The 19546-nt window shown below is 44.6% G+C and overlaps 1 protein-coding gene across 1 annotated transcript in view; it reads right to left on the bottom strand.

Annotated features, from left to right (window-relative positions):
- LOC119185963 (intraflagellar transport protein 81 homolog) overlaps nucleotides 1-17991 on the bottom strand; it is a 31317-nt gene extending 13326 nt beyond the window's left edge. Inside the window, exons 1-10 of the mRNA XM_037434767.2 lie at nucleotides 17699-17991; nucleotides 15377-15480; nucleotides 13573-13753; nucleotides 10516-10671; nucleotides 9338-9448; nucleotides 7818-7902; nucleotides 7156-7319; nucleotides 6476-6571; nucleotides 5470-5610; nucleotides 5247-5396 (exon numbers count right to left, since the gene is read on the bottom strand). Of these exons, the coding sequence (XP_037290664.2) occupies nucleotides 5247-5396; nucleotides 5470-5610; nucleotides 6476-6571; nucleotides 7156-7319; nucleotides 7818-7902; nucleotides 9338-9448; nucleotides 10516-10671; nucleotides 13573-13753; nucleotides 15377-15480; nucleotides 17699-17842 (1332 nt within the window). The 5' untranslated portion in view covers nucleotides 17843-17991. The remainder of the gene's footprint in view (nucleotides 1-5246; nucleotides 5397-5469; nucleotides 5611-6475; nucleotides 6572-7155; nucleotides 7320-7817; nucleotides 7903-9337; nucleotides 9449-10515; nucleotides 10672-13572; nucleotides 13754-15376; nucleotides 15481-17698) is intronic.
- Between the last annotated feature and the right edge of the window lie 1555 nt (nucleotides 17992-19546).

Raw genomic sequence — 19546 nt, 5'->3', positions numbered from 1 at the left:
CTTGACGCCTCACCCGACTGTTGTGCCAGCTACGCCTTTCACGCCCGTGACAGAGTCCCAGCCAAATAAGCAACGCGAGCAGTCTCTATTGGGCTGCCATTCAGCAGCTACCACCAGAGCACCTTGTGGAAGAGGTGTGTTCGCTCACTCCATTGTAGGAGCTCTGTGAAAAGATTGTGCCTCAGTTAAAAAGTGGCGTGTTGGGCTTTATGTTGCTATTTTTTTGCTGTAGTGTGCCATAATGTGCCTCCCATTGACATGCTTTTTCCCTCTACAGGTATCGCCTTGAGTTTTGTGTCACCAAAGAACTAGCACAATTCATTTTCGAGCCATGATATGTGCACACAATTCTATAGAAAGAGCACGCATGCATTTTTGTTAGGGCACCCACTAAAGAGTTTCCACATGGGATTGTTTTTTTCATTAAGATGAGTGATGTTGAGCATAGGATGGGACGAAATAAAGGGCACAATGACTCTTGAAGTGCAAACTTTTAACAATTTATTGATGAGGGTAAGAGGACCTTTCATATATTTCCAAGGCAGCATTGCAACAGAGCAATTTTCATGGAGCATATGACGGCGGTGGAAATTTGAATACAGTAGAATCTTGGTGATATGATTATGGTTGATGCGAATTTCGCGATGATACGAGTTTTAAGGTTGCTTCAGATGGACTACATTATATAAAATACGCCGTTATTTGGTGTTATATGACTTGTTTCCCCAGTCACCACGGATGATGTGAACACATGATTCATCGCTGCCTGCGAACGGCACAACGCAGCTTGTCCTATGGAAGAAGGCCCGTTCACACTTTCATCTGCATGAAATTTTGCTCAAATTTTTCCAAAGTATGAGGAATTGGGTCACCGTCACTCCTACCTTACTTAGATTGGAAAGTTATTCATAATTCATATGAAAGTGACCATTTTCCAACTCTTTTAATAACAAGACAACGGGATGACCGACCATCTTATCCTAAAAAGTGGAACTTTCATGTTGCAAACTGGGTAAAATTTAGAGAGCTATATACACTACGCCTCGAAGAGGTAGACTGTATGGAAGTAGAAGAGATGGCCCACTATATCTTCAAATATGTTCTTACTTGAGCAAAAAAAGTGCATACCGCAGTCCAGCAATGATAAGGTTAACACAAAGGCATGGTGGAATTGTGAGTGTGAAATTGCTAAAAAACGACAAATCAAAGCATGGAGGACTATTCCAACCGCTACCCAACAGCAGAAAACTTGATAAACTCTAAAAGGTGCAAAGCGAATGGCAGGCGTATTCGCCCTATAGCCAATCGGGAAAGCTGGACAAACTACATATTTTCAATATATTCTTACACAGACGCCAGCAAGGTGTATAATAGGGTGCATAATTTTAAAGGACAAGGCCCAAATCTCTTCTCTTTGGTGAATGACTGCGGTGATACAATAGAAAAACAGGCAAACGCTCTTGGCGAACACTTCGAGAAAATATCAAGCTCAGAAAATTATACCGCTCGGTTCTTGCGCCACAAAAGTATAGCTGAAAGTGTACGTCTATGCCGTAACAAGCCTATATCTCACGGATACAATAAACCACTAACACTACATGAACTGAGACTTTCCCTTGGTTCCTGTGGAAGTTTTGCCCCTGGTTTTGATACAGTTACCTATGAAATGGGAGCAGCGATGGCGTAGTGGTTAGAGCATCCGCCTCGCATGCAAGAGGTCCATGGTTCAAATCCCGGTACCGCGCAGTTCCCAACCGGATTAAAAAAAAAATCCGCGTGTTGATGGAACTGCATTAGGAGGCCTGGGGTGCGGCCTCACCGGCAAACACCGCCGAGAACGCACTCCCTCACCAAAGAAGGATTGGCCACCCTGGTGCAGTATCTGGCCACTACCTCCCACATGCTTACGTCAAATAACTCACGGCCCTCAGTCCCCAGCAGCTGCGAAGCAACTGACCACGGCGGCGGTCAGATCTGCAACGCAGCAGAGGGTGCTAAGAATCTCTGGATCCGGACAGGCCGCCATTGGAACCTGAACTTGGCAACGTTTAACGCTAGAACCTTATCTAGTGAGGGAAGTCTAGCTGTACTATTCGAGGAGCTAGAGGGTGTTAAATGGGATATAATAGGGCTCAGTGAGGTTAGGAGGACAGATGAGGCCTATACGGTGCTACAGAATGGGCACGTCCTTTGCTACAGGGGCTTGGCAGACAGAAGAGAACTGGGAGTGGGGTTCCTAATTCACAGAAACATAGCTGGCAACATAGAGGAATACTATAGCATTAATGAAAGGGTGGCAGGTATTGTAATTAAACTGAATAAAAGATACAAAATGAAGGTAGTACAGGCTTACGCGCCTACATCCAGCCATGATGACGCTTCAGTTGAAAGCTTCTATGAAGACGTGGAATCGGCAATGAGTAAGGTAAAAACACAGTATACTATGGTGATGGGCGACTTTAATGCAAAGGTAGGGAAGAAGCAGGCTGGAGACCAGGCAGTAGGAGATTATGGGATCGGTACTAGAAACGCCAGAGGAGAGCTACTAGTAGAATTCGCAGAACGCAATAATTTACGGATTTTGAATACCTTCTACCAAAAACGAGAAAACCGCAAGTGGACATGGAGGAGCCCTAATGGCGAAAATAAGAACGAAATAGACTTTATAATGAGTGCACACCCTGGAATCGTTAAGGAAGGGGAAGTGATTGGCAAGGTACGATGCAGTGACCATAGATTGGTACGGTCTCGAATTCGCCTAGACTTGAAGAAGGAACGACAGAAACTGATACGCAAGAAGCCAATCAATCAGCTAGCACTGAGAGGGAAAGTACAGGAATTCAGAGTGTCGCTGCAGAACAGGTATTCGGCTCTTAGTGAGGAAACCAACCTTAGCGTAGATACAATGAATGATAATCTGACGAGTATCATTACGGAGTGTGCAGTGGAAGTTGGAGGCCGGGTAGTTAGACAGGACACTGGCAAGCTTTCCCAAGAAACGAAAAACCTAATTAAGAAGCGTCAAATCATGAAAGCGTCAAGTACAACAGACAAAATAGAACTGGCAGAGCTTTCGAAGTTGATTAATAGACGTAAGGTATGCGATGTAAGAAGGTATAACATGGAGAGAATTGAACACGCTCTGAAAAACGGAGGAAGTGTCAAAGCATTGAAGAGGAAACTTGGGATAGGCAAAAGTCGGATGTATGCACTAAGGGACAAAGAAGGCAAAATAACTACCAATATGGATAGGATAGTTAAAATAGCGGAGGAGTTTTACAGAGATCTGTACAGTAGCCGAGACAACCACGACCTTAATACTATAAGAACTAGCAGTAACCCAGATTACACCCCACCAGTAATGATAGAAGAAGTCAGAAAAGCTTTGGAGAGCATGCAAAGGGGCAAAGCTGCTGGTGAGGATCAGGTAACATCAGATTTGCTGAAAGATGGAGGACAGATTGTGTTAGAAAAACTAGCCACCCTGTTTACGAGGTGTCTCCTGACGGGAAGAGTACCAGAGTCTTGGAAGAACGCTAACATCATCTTAATACATAAGAAAGGAGATGACAAGGACTTGAAAAATTACAGGCCGATCAGCTTGCTCTCTGTAGTATACAAGCTATTTACAAAGGTAATTGCTAACAGAGTAAAGAAAACATTAGAATTCAATCAACCAAAGGAACAAGCAGGATTTCGAACAGGCTACTCAACAATTGACCACATTCATACTATCAATCAGGTAATAGAGAAATGCTCAGAGTATAACCAACCACTATACATAGCCTTCATAGATTACGAGAAGGCGTTTGATTCAGTAGAAATATCAGCCGTCATGCAAACACTGCGGAATCAGGGCGTAGATGAAGTGTATACAAACATTCTGGAAGAAATCTACAGGGGATCAACTGCTACCATAGTGCTTCATAAAGAAAGCAACAGAATACCAATCAAGAAGGGTGTACGGCAGGGGGACACAATTTCCCCAATGCTATTTACCGCGTGCTTACACGAGGTTTTCAGAAGCCTAGAATGGGAGCAGTTAGGGATAAGAGTCAATGGAGAATACCTTAGTAACCTGCGCTTCGCCGATGACATTACATTGCTGAGTAACTCAGGGGACGAATTGCAACTCATGATTACGGAGTTAGACAAGGAGAGCAGAAAGGTGGGCCTTAAAATTAATCTGCAGAAAACGAAAGTAATGTACAACAACCTCGGCAAGGAGCAGCGCTTCGAGATAGGTAATAGTGCACTTGAAGTTGTAAAAGACTATGTCTACTTAGGGCAGGTAATAACCGCAGAGCCGAACCACGAGATTGAAGTAACTAGAAGAATAAGAATGGGGTGGAGCACATTCGGCAAGCACTCTCAAATTATGACAGGTAGATTGCCACTATCCCTCAAGAGAAAGGTATATAACAGCTGTATCTTGCCGGTACTTAGCTACGGAGCAGAAACCTGGAGACTTACAAAGAGGGTTCAGCTTAAATTGAGGACGACGCAGCGAGCAATGGAAAGAAAAATGGTAGGTGTAACCTTAAGAGACAAGAAGAGAGCAGAGTGGATTAGGGAACAAACGGGGGTTAAGGATATCATAGCTGAAATCAAGATGAAGAAATGGACATGGGCAGGGCATGTAGCGCGTAGACAGGATAACCGCTGGTCATTAAGGGTAACTGACTAGATTCCCAGAGAAGGGAAGCGGGTTAGGGGGAGACAGAAGGTTAGGTGGGCAGATGAGATTAAGAAGTTTGCGGGTATAAATTGGCAGCAGCAAGCACAGGACCGAGTTCACTGGCGGAACATGGGAGAGGCCTTTGTCCTGCAGTGGACGTAGTTAGGCTGATGATGATGATGATGATGATGATATATATATATATATATATATATATATATATATATATCAACGTTGTATTAATAAAGCTTCTATTAGACGCCTTTTCAGTCAGATGATGGAATGATATCAAAGCTGGCAATGGAATAATTTTGCCCAGTAAAACAATACAACAGCAAAAAAAATCTGGCGTGTTTTCAGTCGGTTACGGAACTCGAACTTGGGCGCGAACTCATGCGAGACGAGTGATATGTCTTTACGGCAGTGCTTCCAGGGCCAATCTGGAATGAAGCCTTGGTACTGGGAGTAAGTTTCCTTAACTAAGCCGGTCACGTCATAAACCTTGCATGCTGTCAAATGAGATGCACTCAAGTGACGTCATGGTGTCGCGCAAGCTTCGCGCACTCACCAAACTCTGCCTGAGGTCGCGCTCCTTGTGCGTGAGTATCTCCTGTGTCCTGGCCAGCACACCGGTCTCGGCCCTCAGCTCGGCCAGCTCCTGGCGTTGTTGCTTGTACTGGCTGCTCTTGCCGCGCAGAGCGTTCACATACTTCTTAAACTGCAGCGTGGTGAGCAGATGTGCATGTTCATGCATGGGCACCGAGAGCTTCGCGGCTGGCGTCAGTGCATACCTCGTCTCCTTTGAGAACCTGCTCGCCGCCGGCGACCAGAGACTGTTTCTCTTGCAGCTGAGCCTCGAGCTGGGAGACCTGTAGGCGCAGCTCGTTGAGCGTCTCGGCGGCCGCTTCCTTCTTGCGTGCGATTACTGCCGCCTGCGGAGTGAACGAGGACATTATCAAGCACCCAGGTTATGGTGGCTAGACTCTAGCCACCATACCCAGGCACAAGGCCGTCATGTTCACGTTGCCAACCACGTCTTCGTTGGCTGAATCATGCAGCCCTGGCAGATGGTCATCTAAAATTTCAGTGAAACACTAAGCCTATGGACGCAGAGGAACATTACGACGACATGTGCGTGTATTTAGGCGAAAGCCTTAGGCGCCTGATCTAACTGGAAATTTGATTGTCGGCGGCGACCGTCCCACGGCGTTTGGAAAGAGTGATGCAAAATATTATCATGTGATAATGGCATCAAATGACGTCATCATGACGGCACAGATAGCAGAATTTGTGGCGTCATCATGAGATCACAAATTCCTGCGTGACGTAACGCCACACGATGCCGTTGTAGCGCCCTCTTTTGGGGGGTGAACAAAACCGGAGAGCGCGCGATCTCAAGATAAGAAAATGAAGACGGTGCTTGGCAGTGGGGCACGTGAAGGCAATGCTTGCGTTCCATGCTCCCTTATACTAGAAATATACTGGTACTTATATACGTCTACTGAGAAGGAAAAAGGAGATTGCTTTCACGCTTGAGTTGTATTTGGTGAATGCGCAAGGGAATGAAGGGTCTGCGTCTGTGGACTAGATGAGCTGCACTGTTCACAGAAAGTTATTACTTCCTTATTTTCGAAAAGTGCTTCGAATATGCTTTAATTTTCTGCACTTGCAACGAGCGATTCTTTCTCGATTTTCGTGATACATGAATACTGCCACCGCCATTCCGTAATAATTCAACTGTGCTTGAAGCAAAATGGCGGAATTCACGCCAAATAACGTATCTATGTACACACATACCTGTTGCCTAAACAGCGTCAGCTTGTCATCAGCTTGTTCTTGACTTCGCATCTTCTGCTCATAAAGAGCGTTGATCTCCTGGTTTTCGGTCTGTACCTGTGTCAAAATAACGGCAAACGATTATACAACTGATATTCAGTGCGGGTTAACATACTCGTTGCACGATATATAGGGCACTCTTGCTTCGGACTAGATTAAAGGATGCAATAATCGCGACTGTTGTCAGATCTCATGTTACACGATATCGCCAACACATCTGTGTCGACAGAAATAAATTCATCATCCCCTCAATGTTCTTGCGCTGTCAGAGCCAATTAATTTATATCCAACGACCTTTACGTGCAAAAGGTTATATCCGATTCAGTTTGGACACATTTCAAATGGCCCCGCCGCGGTGGTCTAGTGGCTAAGGTACTCGGCTTCTGACCCGCAGGTCGCGGATCTAATCCCGGCTGCGGCGGCGCAATTTCGATCGAGGCGAAAATGCTGCAGGCCCGTGTGCTCAGATTAGGTTGCACCTTAAAGAACCCCAGGTGGTCGAAATTCCTGGAACCCTGCACTACGGCGTCTTATAATCATATGGTGGTTTTGGGACGTTAAAACCCACGAATCAGTCAAATAAAAATATTGCTTGCACATGGAGATCGTCCTATACGTGCCATCGATGCGTGGTCACATACCTTTGCCTTTAGTCTGTTGATTTCGTTTTGTCCCATCGCTGGTTCAGCGGACACCTTCTGCAGGTCCTTAATGGCGTTCTGACAAACAGTGATTTCCTTGGGCAGCTTGTCTCGCACCAGGTAGCCATTGGCTCGGACCTCTTCCTCCAGCTTTTTCATAAGTCCTTCAAACACATTGAAACATGCCTCGAAAACTTACGAGGTTTTCGGACTTGCACCGAATTTCGTTAGTGTTCCCTAAATACCAAGCCCCAAAATATCCGCGCTTATTGTTTTACTATTTTTACCCTCACTGCTTCTGAAGTACTGTCATAATATTAATTTTATTATGCGTCATGTACTTGCGCATGCTGGCAACTTTTATTTCTCCACTTACACAATTTTACCACAATAGAGGCGCGTTATAGTTGTTCTGTGTAAGACAGATTCTCGTGAATTCAACATCAACCTTTAAAATGCAAGTACAATCATGGCAAAGAATAATCACGATTTTACAAGCTTAAAGGTATTTCAAATCAAAAGTAAGTTACAAAAAAATTGTAGAAATGACGCATTGCTGAAAGTTTAGGGCAAATTCAACTTATAATCGGCCAATCCCCTTCTTTGGGTACGAGCCATTTGCACAGGGAAACAACAACAACAACAAAGGTGGAGAAGCATACCTTCTGGTGTTGCACCGGTTCTCGAATGTTGCAGGTCTCTTAGCTGCTGCGTTAGCCTGTGGATCTTTTGCTCGCAGTGGTTCAACTGCAGTTTAATAGAAAGATGCATCGGTGTGAGTGCCAAATGTGCGCGCATTATTCGACAATGATTTTCTCGACCTGTCCCCCCCCCGCCCCTACTCCTTATAAAATGTGCACCAACGTGGGAGAGACCATTTCAGCTATCAATAGTTTGTAAATCGTGCAGCTAGATGGCAAGGCCCAATTATGAATGATGCGCTCTGGTCTGAGTTCATGCATGTGCCTAAATACTCTTGCACTTGCTCGCTTTGATTGCTTGGTGCATATGCTTATTGGTTTGCAACAAATATAAGAATTCGGAGTGGCATGTCCAGCTGCGTCCAGTGTAGATAAGCTGCGATCAAGATTATAGAAGTAGGGACAATACATGGACGCCCTGTCTTATTTTTTCATCATCAACACGCTATACGTACGTTTACTACTTGAACTTCGCTCACAAAATACTTAGTCTGGGTGGAGCAGTTTAGTAGTGACCTCAAAAATACATATAATATCAAATACCATTTTAACAAACTACAAATTTAACAAAATACAAATTTAACAAACTCTCATGCAATCTATTTGCCTTTTCATAAATTTGTCACCTCAAAACCGAGACTCTACATTCATATGAATTTACGCTATTTGTCTCTTCGTAAATTTGTCACATCAAAACCGAGACTCTACAATGATAGGAATCTACGCTTCGGCAGTTGAGCAATATTTAGTCGTACAAATCGCAACTGTTCTTTCTTGCACAGTTTATAAAGGGCCAAAATGTGCAATATATTTAGTAAACTGCGAAGGCATATGCGTTGCCACTATTAGTGACGGGGTTCGAATTCGGAAACGAAGTGCACCCTTATTATCGCTACGAACAGGCCGTGCATATATTTCTTCGTTAGTAGTGATGCAGAGAGTAATTTTGAAGAATACGCGCTGCGGTGGCTTAGCGGCCATGTTGTTTCGCTGCAACTCACGAGGGGGCAGGTTAGCTTCAGGCCTAGGGGCCGTATTTATTATAGAGGCCAATAGATTTGTTACAGTATGGCTTCTGGACAAGGTAGAATATGCAGTTACTCCAGAGGCTAAATGCGAGAACGACCGTGTCCCTAAAGATTCGGGTGCACCCAGGGAGACCTAATAATTAGGTCTCGTATTTTGGCATTACGGCGTGCTTCGTAATCATATCGTGGTGTCGTGGTCGTGTCGTAGCGGTACTTCGTAAATCAAGCACAGTGTTCGTACCGACCTCAAGTATTGTCACTCACATACTACTTACTTCCAGGGAGCCCGCGTGCTATCGCATTCAGCCTAATTACGGCGCCTTCAACCCAACCGCCACGTCTGTAGATTCTACAAGTTTTACTGAAGCTCTGCAGCTTACTGAACTTGTGCTCTGCGAATCTTTCGCAAGTTCGCGTGATGCAAGTTCATGCGTGGAAGGCTTCAAATCTCACCGTGTCCCTCAGGCTGTTCCTTTGCTGGGCTAGCGTCTCAGCTCTGTCCTGTTCCTCGCGGAGGTTCTTGGCCAACTGGAGCAGGGTATCCTTGTTGCGCTGAGTTTCGACCTGCGGTGTATCGGCGCATGCGTTTGACGCCATTAGTCTCGTTTTTTGTTTTCTCTTCATTTTACTCACTTTCGTTGATCGACACTTTTCTACCCCTGTCGAGATAACCGCATATATGGGTCGGCATACTGCGTCCTCGCAGCTTCCAGTCTAGCTTTTTCGACAAGATATATAGTGTCAAAGAAAATTTTCTCAACGTCGTCATTATTTCGCAACATGCCATGAAGCGCATGTGCAAAAACTCGCGTTACTTTGTGCGAATGCTGCATGCATCGTCCTTAATTAGTGAATGGGCTATACGTGTGCTTTGAGGGGGACATATGCTTCGGGCTTGGTGAAAAAAAAAACACATTTCAAGTGCATTAAGAACTGCCGTGAACAATGCAGCCGAATTTAACTCTAGTGCGTGGCAAGAAACATTTACAAACAGAGCTAGAAGTTGCCAATTTTTCAAGTGTCCCCTCTTTGATGCCATCGTGCACTCACTTCGGTGGGCCGGGCGCAAGCTGTATGTCGTCAAACAGCAGAGTATGTCGTGACAGCAAGCCACTATTGCACTGGACAGGATCACTAATGTATAGGCCAAGTGAATAAGAAATCCTTGCAATAGCAATACACAATTCAGTGAAGTTTTCACATTTTTTCAACCATTTAGATACAACCTAAGTGTATATTCCTTGTTAGTGGAGCTAATAGCGCGTCAGAAGTAGTCAAAAGAACCCCCCTGCCCCAGTTCTTCGCCTTTATTTCATTTACATTGGACTCTTAACAAACGTTATGAGAAGGTGATTGAGTTGGTGTATTTGCTTCACGATTCAAAACACTGCGCTTAGGACCCAGTCTGGCATGCTGTCGTATGGGCTACAGATGCTTCAATAACCAGTAACATCCGTACCTCCTGAGGTTTTCTTTAGGTAAAGCATTACGTCTTTACGCAAACCAAAAGGCCATTTCGGGAAGGAAAACATTCTTAACCCTCAATTTACAAATTTTGGTTAGGCAAAAGCGTGTGTTGCTTTCTTGAAACCTCCTTAAGGATGCAAAGCGGTTTAGGGTGAAGTGCTTACCTTTCGTCGAAGCTTCGCAATCTTTTTGGTCAGCTGCTCACGCTCCTGCTCCATCTGGGAGATGTCCTTGCGCAGTTCTTGAGTGTTCAGACCGCTGGCCTTGAGTGCTTCGCCCATCTTGTGCGCCTCCTTGAACTGCTCCATGGCCGCTTCGTACTGCGGGGATCCACTTTTTTTTTCTTCTTTTTACTGCTCGTGACTCTATAGTCGAAAAGTGCCCTTAGATCAATTCGCGCGAAAATGATAAACCAAAATTTGATTTTCTGACCAGGGGATCGAGTTTTGGGCATATCAACCGTGTTGAATCTCGATTTTCCGGGATGGAGAGGTGCGTATATTCGCGTGTGATGTTTCATGGTTTTCCTCTCTTATTTCTTTCTTTTCAGCGTGGTATACGCAGGAAAACTGCCATTCCTACGTGCCTTTCCTTTCGGAAAGTAAAACTCGGGGCCAGCCGCCACGGCGCTTCTTCTCGCAGACAGGCTAAAAAGTGTTTCGTGTGTTTTAGAGTTTAAGGAAGAAACATCGAAACGCAACACATCACATTCAAGGAATAAGCGTTCCACTTGTGAACTTCACGCGACTTGCTGTTTTTCCTGACCAGGTTCGGATGCGAAGTGCCTTTTTATTGTGCTATATTGACACTCACAAGGGGTCGTTGCCGTTGTCCTCACCGTCATCGTCATGCTTCTCATTGAGTCCGAATTTCTAACATCACTTTCCTCATCGTGTGTTCTGCCCGAGAGCAAAAGCTCGTGAGCGCTGGCGACTAACGCGGCTGAAGCGGAGACTAGACGAGCCAGACGTCTCCGTCATCGGGATGGTGCATACTATACCATCACCCTCAGTGCGAGGCCTGTTGTTGATTACTGATGAAGTGGAAAGGGAACACCACCCAGCCCATCTTTCGTAAAGAGCATGAAAGGACGCCGGGGTGGCTTAGATCGAAGGCTGTGTCGCTCGGATGTCGTGGTTGCCGGCGAACCTCTTAGCAGCCCTCTTATCGACAGGCATCAGAGGAGAGCGTTTGAAATTGTTGTTTTGTGAACGCTTACTAAATTCGTGTTTAGAGAACTGACGGCACAAAAACCGCTTCGTTCTCTGGAACGGCCGAATTCAGCGTTTTCTGTGTTACGTTATATCGGATTCGAAATAGTTTGCTTATGTAGCTTGATTTATGTCGTATATGACGTCATAAATTGTTATTGCATTCATTGCTACGCCCTTAAGCGAAACCGTGATTTTGTTAGAGCTCATCACGGGAACTTCCGGCCGGACGTAACGCAGCGGCTGCGCATCTCCTGCGCTCCCGGCAAGCTGAAGTTTCGATATTGTTCAAATCGGGGCCTTGAATTTCGATGATTGGTTTCTCAAGTTACTTATTTTTTTATCTCTAAAAAAATTGGTATTCCACAAATCCTCAGGACTAGCAATAAAGTTTCGCATCCATCCATTCATTCCAATAATGGTCCCGTCCAACGACTTTTCCACATGAACAACTGCTTTTAAGCGAATGAAATAGTAACATAACGAATTTTTTTTAATTGATAAATTCGTTGCAGCTGCAGGGGCTTCAAAATGTTTCAGTTTCAACTTAGGGTTCATGCGCAAAGACATGTGCTCGACTGTTATATCACAATTATAAAAACAAATCTTTATTGTTAATAAAAATAAATTCAGCTAGTTTCATGGTGAAACTAGCTGAATGATCATCAGACAGTGAAGCTGCAGGCATGGTGATGATGACGTTTGATACAAAAAGTCGTCAACATCATTTTGTTTAATTTATTTATTTATACACTCCCCCTTCTAGCCGCATCACACCTTCTCCTACTACTGCTACTACTACGACTAATAATAATAATAATAATAATAATAATAATAATAATAATAATAATAATAATAATAATAATAATAATAATAATAATAATAATAATTATTATTATTATTATTGTTATTATTATTATTATTATTATTATTATTATTATTATTATTATTATTATCATTATTATTATTATTATTATTATTATTATTATTATTATTATTATTATTATTATTATTATTATTATTATTATTATTATTATTATTATTATTATTATTATTATTATTATTATTATTATTATTATTATTATTATTATTATTATTATTATTATTATACGATGACAATGGCACAGGGTAGACACAGTGTCACGCGGGCAGTTATAATCGCGATCAGGGCCAACTATAGCCGGATTAGACTCGTTCTAGATGACGCGCTGCTACACGGACACTTTTAATCGCGATCGTATCTGATCTGATTAGCGCATAGTAATCTGGCTCCCAGATCGCGATATGACTGAAGTCTGCGCCAAACTCGATGCGGATTAGTTTGTAGAGGGTGGCAGTGATGATTTTCGATTGCGATCAAGAAATACGATCCGCATCGTGCCTGATCGTGATTAAAAGTGCCCGCGTGACAATCTCGATTTTGGTGTGGCGCACTCCCCGATTGGTTCTTATCGTAGGGAAGATGGAACAATACAACACCTTCGGACCTCTTGTCGAAGGTTTTCCGCATTAAGAAAGCGTTCTATAGACATACCGTTACGCACCATCGGATTATATTTAAAACCTTCAAATTTACTCTCTCGTGGTGCACTCACCCTCAAGCGCAGCGAGGTGAAAGTGCGAGGGCATTCAAGATTGCATAGCAGAGTCATTGAGATATACACAATAACTGTGGATCCAAAACATCGCATTTAACCAAACCAAGTTTATTTTCTTTTATATTTTAGATTAACTCTTATTCGCTATAAAAATCAGTTCGACCATCTTTTTTTTATTTTAAAAATAAGTTCTGGCCCGAAATCTTCTTTTTAAACAAAAGCACAAAATGTTCTTTCTTATATATTTTAAATACTTTAGCCTAGCTATACAAATCTTTTCCAATCATCCCTCAGTATAGGTGTGAGCCAGAATTTTAGGATCGACAGCTTCGTTGTAAAAAGACCCGTAGATTTAAAGCGTAATGGTAGACTCGGACGCTTAGCCGACTCGCTACGCTTTGGTGGCGTATACCTGCGCGTAGAGTGCCTGCAGGTCCACGTCCCCGCCCAGTTCGAGCGGCAGCTCGACCCTGACCAGGAATCGTCCCAGGTAGGCTCTCTTCCGTAGCTCGGGCAGTCCGCGCAACAACCACTCGAGCAGAGGGAGCACTGCCTCCTTGGCACCGGACACCAGGCCCTGGCGGAACGAACCACTGCGGAACAAGTGTCCGAGTTGCGCGCGTCACCGGCTGCTCATGTTACCCAGTTTTTTAAGGCGACAGCTTCAGATTTTTCATCAAACGGGAAGAAATGGGACCATCTCTCAGCGTCGGAAACGAGCGATGATGCAAAATATCGTAGTCACGTGATGACGTCACAGAGCGCGAAATATTGTGTCGCCATGACGCCATGCCACAATTTGTGATTCTGAATCTAGCAAGCTTATTATGCATGATACAACGCGTATATCTGTTTCTTTGGCCCGCAAGGCATGCCGATGAGTGTTCTATAAAAGCTGCCTTTTTTTGGTCGGCTGCGTATGTAATGGCGTATGTTTGCCATCGCTATACGAACGCCGTTGCATGTTTACACTAAATACGTTTTCATTTTCGCGAATGCGTAGCGTATTAGAATTTAGCTGGTATGTATTCTCTCTTTTTTTTGCTTTTTTTACGTACTTTTCTCATCAGTAAGAACAGGCTTAGGATCAAAGAGAGAGAGAGGGAGAGAGAGAGAGAGATCGAACACCTGATCTGACCCTTCGTAATTTATCCCTGTTTAATCGTTGCGCGTCATGCACATGACCTACTCGCCCAACAAGTAGTTTTACTGTCGCCCCGCCGCGGTGGTCTAGTGGCTGAGGTACTCGGCTGCTGACCCGCAGGTCGCGGGTTCGAATCCCGGCTTCGGCGGCTGCATTTCCAATGGAGGCGGAAATGTTGTAGGCCCATGTATTCAGATTTGGGTGCACGTTAAAGAACACCAGGTGGTCTAAATTTCCGGAGCCGTCAACTACGGCGTCTCTCATAATCATATAGTGGTTTTGGGACGTTAAGCCCCACATATCAATCATCAATCAATTTTACTGTCGCCTAATCTGTTCACACATTGAACTCGTGCTCCGAAGCACTCGATCTCTCCGTGGACCGCGCTCTTTGGTTAGGTTATATATACACCTACCTGTAGCGTAGAGTGGAGTTGTTTGGTTAAGGTAAACCTTCCCGTCCCTCCCGCCTCCCGAGATTCTTACATTTCTGTGTGTATATGTATTCTAACACATACAAAAACATAAAAACGCACAGACGATTCCATACGACATTCCATATTTACAGCGTGAGGTGATACGACAGAGAAGAAGGAACACAACAAGACACACGGAACGCATAGCTACAAACCAATTCGCCCAACATATTGACTTGTGCAAAAAAAAAAGTGTCCAGGCACCCTCTCTCCCCTCGTTTCTGAAATATATTTATGGCTACGTGCGTAAGACTTGGCATGCACTTTCATACGTGCCTCACCCCCCTATTCTAGAACGCCCCTTCACTCAACGCTCCATCTTCACTTGAGAAAGCCGATGAAAGCGCCATCTCCAGGCAAAAAAAAACCAAAAAAAACGCTGCATATCAGTATGATTTGCTGATATTCTTGAGTAGTGTAGCGTAATTTTTATCCGAGCAGCGGCGCAGTGCGCAGCTCTGTCAAGTTAAGGGTGAAAGTCGAGTCGAGGAGCGTTTGTGAATGCGGGGGTAAGACTTGGCATGCACTTTCATACATTTTTGACGCCATTGGCGTTATTCCACAGCTCGCATCGTTCCGGACTACCACGTACGTACCGGCCAGCGATGTCAGGTGGAGGTCTGTACTTCACTATCCGCAGGAAGGCCAGGCTTCTTACGGCCAATTGCTCGCGGTCCTCGTTGCGCACGTCTGATTTCATCTGCAAACCATCCAACTAGAAGTCAATGATGCGCGCATATACTGGAATAAAATTTTTTCGCAAAAGCTAATAACGCAAGGCAAGGTGAAGAAAACAGGATGTGCAAGAGCGAACGTAACTTGCAAGGGACGCTCTTTCCTGTACATCTCGTTTGCTTCGCCTCGCTTTGCGTTATTATCGTTTGGAGAGTCGAACCAACTAGCCCGACACCGTGTTCTAAAGAAAGATTATACGTCACGATGACCTACTAATTATGGTACTCGACTGCTGGGCCGAAGGTCGCGGAATCGAATCCTGGCCGGGGCGGTCTCATTTTCGATGGCGGCTCATGACTCATAATCAGGTGCACGTTAAAGAACCTCAGGTGATCGAAATTCCTGGAGCCCTCCACCATAGTGTCTTTCATAATTATATCGTGGCTTTGAGACGTTAAATCTTGGCAATTACGATTAATAAAAAAATTGAAGAGCGCAATTATATGCATTGGGATGACCCTTACAACATTCGAAATTCACTCATGCAATAAAGACGTTCCTTTTTTTTTTCGTTACGTTCATTTGGGTAAGACAGAAGTAGCTTGTATGAACAAATGAGTCATGATTATTTATGATAAAGCACACCTGTTCACCTGACCGTCTCGAGAGAGCTGAATCACGACACCGGAAGCGCTATATCATAACTTGGTATGTGTCACGCGTGAAAGGGGTGTATGCACATACGTCTTAGTAAATTATTTATTGGGTATTTCCTGGACATTCATCTATCGCGTTCACCACTTTTAATGAGTATTTTTGTGATACAAGTTGATCGCCATGGTACATCCACGAAATCTACACTAATTATTGTTTGTTACCCTGCCGATGTTGCAGAATTACTCGCGTTTTATGCACTGCTGCTCTATTTTTCTTTTTTATTGCCACTAAAGTGAACTTGGCTCCAAAATTGGAAACAACTAAAAGTGACTCAGATTAAATGTGGTTTGTTTCTACGTAGACCAAAAACGTTATGTAACATTAAAAAAAAAGGTTAATTGGTTGCAGAAAAAGGACATTTTCTTATATATCACTTTACGTGGTAGGTATTCCATATTGTACCGCGGTTGATATGTGGGAGTGGTGTCTTCATAAAAATAGATGTACTTTTATGAGTTGAACTATGTAATTATCATGCTCATGCTGCTAGTGAAGTAGTTACAATACTTTTAACATAAACTGAAAATTAAGCAGACCTTACAGGAGCACATTGCATGCACAAAAACTTTGCCCCTTGTTTTTTTCTGTTGCAACAAGTAGCTAACGACCCACATAGCACGAATAGAAAGCTCGTTAGCTCGAGAGCGCGATGGTAAATTTTTCGGAGACTGTTTTATAGCGCCCAGTCGCAGTTTTGGTTTCGGAGAGCGCACTGAGCAAGACGGTGCCGAGAGTAGTTTTTCTGTAAACAAGGCTGGCCACACAAAACCACGTGCACACGAGCACCTGCAGCGTTGACAACTCTCTTCAAGGATAATTGCTGCTATAATGCCCGCTGAGATGTTGTAAATATGCGTGACCACCCAAAAAAATGCACAGTCTATGTATAAGCACGTCAGCCCCTATACTACCATGCAAGTATGCTAGGACCTTCTCTTTCCTTGAGTAGGTCCACCAGCAGATTTCTGCAGGAATTCATCGGTGTGTGATATTTATACGTGAAATTTTGTGCTGCTTGGTTTTATTTTGTCTTCACTAGTACATTGATTGATATGATTGTGATGTCATGTGACAGGCATATATTCTTGGTTCTTTGCTATAAACTTTTAGTTGGAACTGAGAGCTTGTCCTCCTTGTCCCCTCTGTCTGCCTTTTTTTGCGCTTCAGCTGTGCAAAGTATGGAATACCAACCATGGCCCGCTCCCACACCTTGCTGCTATAGGAGAGAGTTCTCGTGAGGATCTTGACAGCGAACACAACTCGTGACGTAGGGGGCGATCGGTTAACACTCAAACCAGAGGTGCGTTTCGCTTGCAGTTGTGCGACACGCAGTTTAAAATTGGTTTTAAGTATGTTATCGGCTATACTATTCGTTTATATCTCGTAGATTATGAGAGTGTGTCCTTACAAATATATCCCACAAGTTATCTCGCTTTCAAATGTTTGTGTGAGTACTCCTTTGACCCCGCGTAGTCGCATGCAGCAAGAATGTTTAGCAAACTCCTCGAGCCACGCTGTGTACAAACTTTCGGATCCAACACGGCGAAGACGTCGTTCAACGCCTGCAGTAGCTGGTCTGGCCGAAACGCGTCGAAGCTGATGAGGTTGAGCTTCTTGTTGAAGGGCTCCTTGTTCAGTTCCTGAACGATGAACTTCAATTGCTCACTCATGGTGGCAGCTCTCGTGCACCCGGTATACGAACGACAAGCGACGACGGTCGATGCTCGAAGCGGCCGGCTGGCCCGCTTTCCCTTCAACGTCCCGTAGCAGGAATTTCGACTCCCAGAGTGTGTATCCAGGAGCGACGCTTTGTTGGTTACGTTGGCGGTAACCATGGCAACGCTTAGCGGTGGCCTGGTTCAGATGGTTGGTTGCCCCGCGTCGTTAGGAGCGCTACCTCTGAGCGCCGCATGAAGGATGATGCTGATAGTGAATGAATTCGTCGTAGCGTACATTGAATACCGTCTATCTTTCGGATAAGTTTCGGTGCCGCTATATTGGGCTGTTAACCTTGTCGTTTTCTATATTTGACTACTAAACGAACAGTGCTGTTGGGTTTTCACGTGCCAAAACGACAGTATAATTATGAGACACGTGCTGTATATATAAGGGAGGTCTCCGGAAATTGGGACCATCTCGTACTTGAGCCTCCAGCATTCCTCTTGCATCAAAATGCGACGGCCGCTGCCGGGATCGCGCCCGCGACCTTCGAGTCAGTGCAGCCGAGCTCCACCCCGCGCATGGCAGCCTCCTAGGAGTGCCTGCATGGTAATCCTGGTAGACCATAGTTCATCATATTGGTAATTAGCCAAGTACCCAATTTACGCGTCCGCAAAGTTATACGGGCACCACGCAGCTATATACACACTTCATTGATCCGTTTGCTGATTATTTATACGCGAGCGCTTTGGAATGGGTGCGCTTAGCGTAAAACATCAGGTGTGACACCTGGCCCGATTCTATTAGTATACGCTTCTGCTACGTGACATTACGTGCGTTACCGCCGCGCCTCGCAGTACACTAAGCTATGCAAGTTTTGACGCGATAGCGTCAGCTCGTTTTGCAGAATTGCTGGGGTCGGCGTCATCGGCGTGCCCGCCGTGGTGGTCTGGTGGCTAAGGTATACTCGGCTGCTGACTCGCAGGTCGCGGGATCGAATCCCAACAGCAGCGGCTGCATTTCCGATGGAGGCGGAAATGTTGTAGGCCCATGTGCTCAGATTTGGGTGCACGTTAAAGAACCACAGGTGATCGAAATTTCCGGAGCCCTCTACTACGGCGTCTCTCATAATCGTATGGTAGTTTGAGAACGTTAAACCCCACATATCAATCAATCAGCGGCGTCGGCGTTATCGTCTTTGGTTGCGAGCGCAAATGCAGCGTTGTTCATGAGTGAAAATTCGAGGTGGATGCAATGCTTGCCCTCAATTCTTGATTCTCCACCGAGAATCGAGAATTGACGGCGGGCTATTCATTGGGATTGGATGTGTGTACGAGTGTGCACGTGCGTGCATCTGCGCTGATGCGTGCTATCGCGTTCAACCTAAGGGTTCCCCAATTAGTCAATTAGTGGTTATAAGGTAGAAAGCCTATCTGTCAAGCAGAAGGTCAGAGTTGGATTTTGGCTTGGAGCTATGTTTTTTGTTTTTGTTCATTTGCATTCATCGCATTTTCGCCCAAAATTAATGCTGCCAATTCCGACACTGGAACCGGGCTTCTTAATGCTGTCACGTTAAAAAGAAAAATCGGTTGAACAGAAATATACTTGGTTAAAAAAAAACTAGGCACGGAGTCCTGGTGCTCAGTACCCAGTCAGAACTTCGCGCTTGATGTCCCGTTTTGTTTGGCTCGAGTAGAAAGATTAAAAAAAGCACT

This window comes from Rhipicephalus microplus, chromosome 1 (genome assembly GCF_043290135.1).
Source record: "Rhipicephalus microplus isolate Deutch F79 chromosome 1, USDA_Rmic, whole genome shotgun sequence".
Lineage (NCBI taxonomy): Eukaryota > Metazoa > Arthropoda > Arachnida > Ixodida > Ixodidae > Rhipicephalus > Rhipicephalus microplus.
The sequence above is the reverse complement of the archived record's forward strand: the minus strand, read 5'-3'. Positions and strand labels throughout refer to the sequence as shown.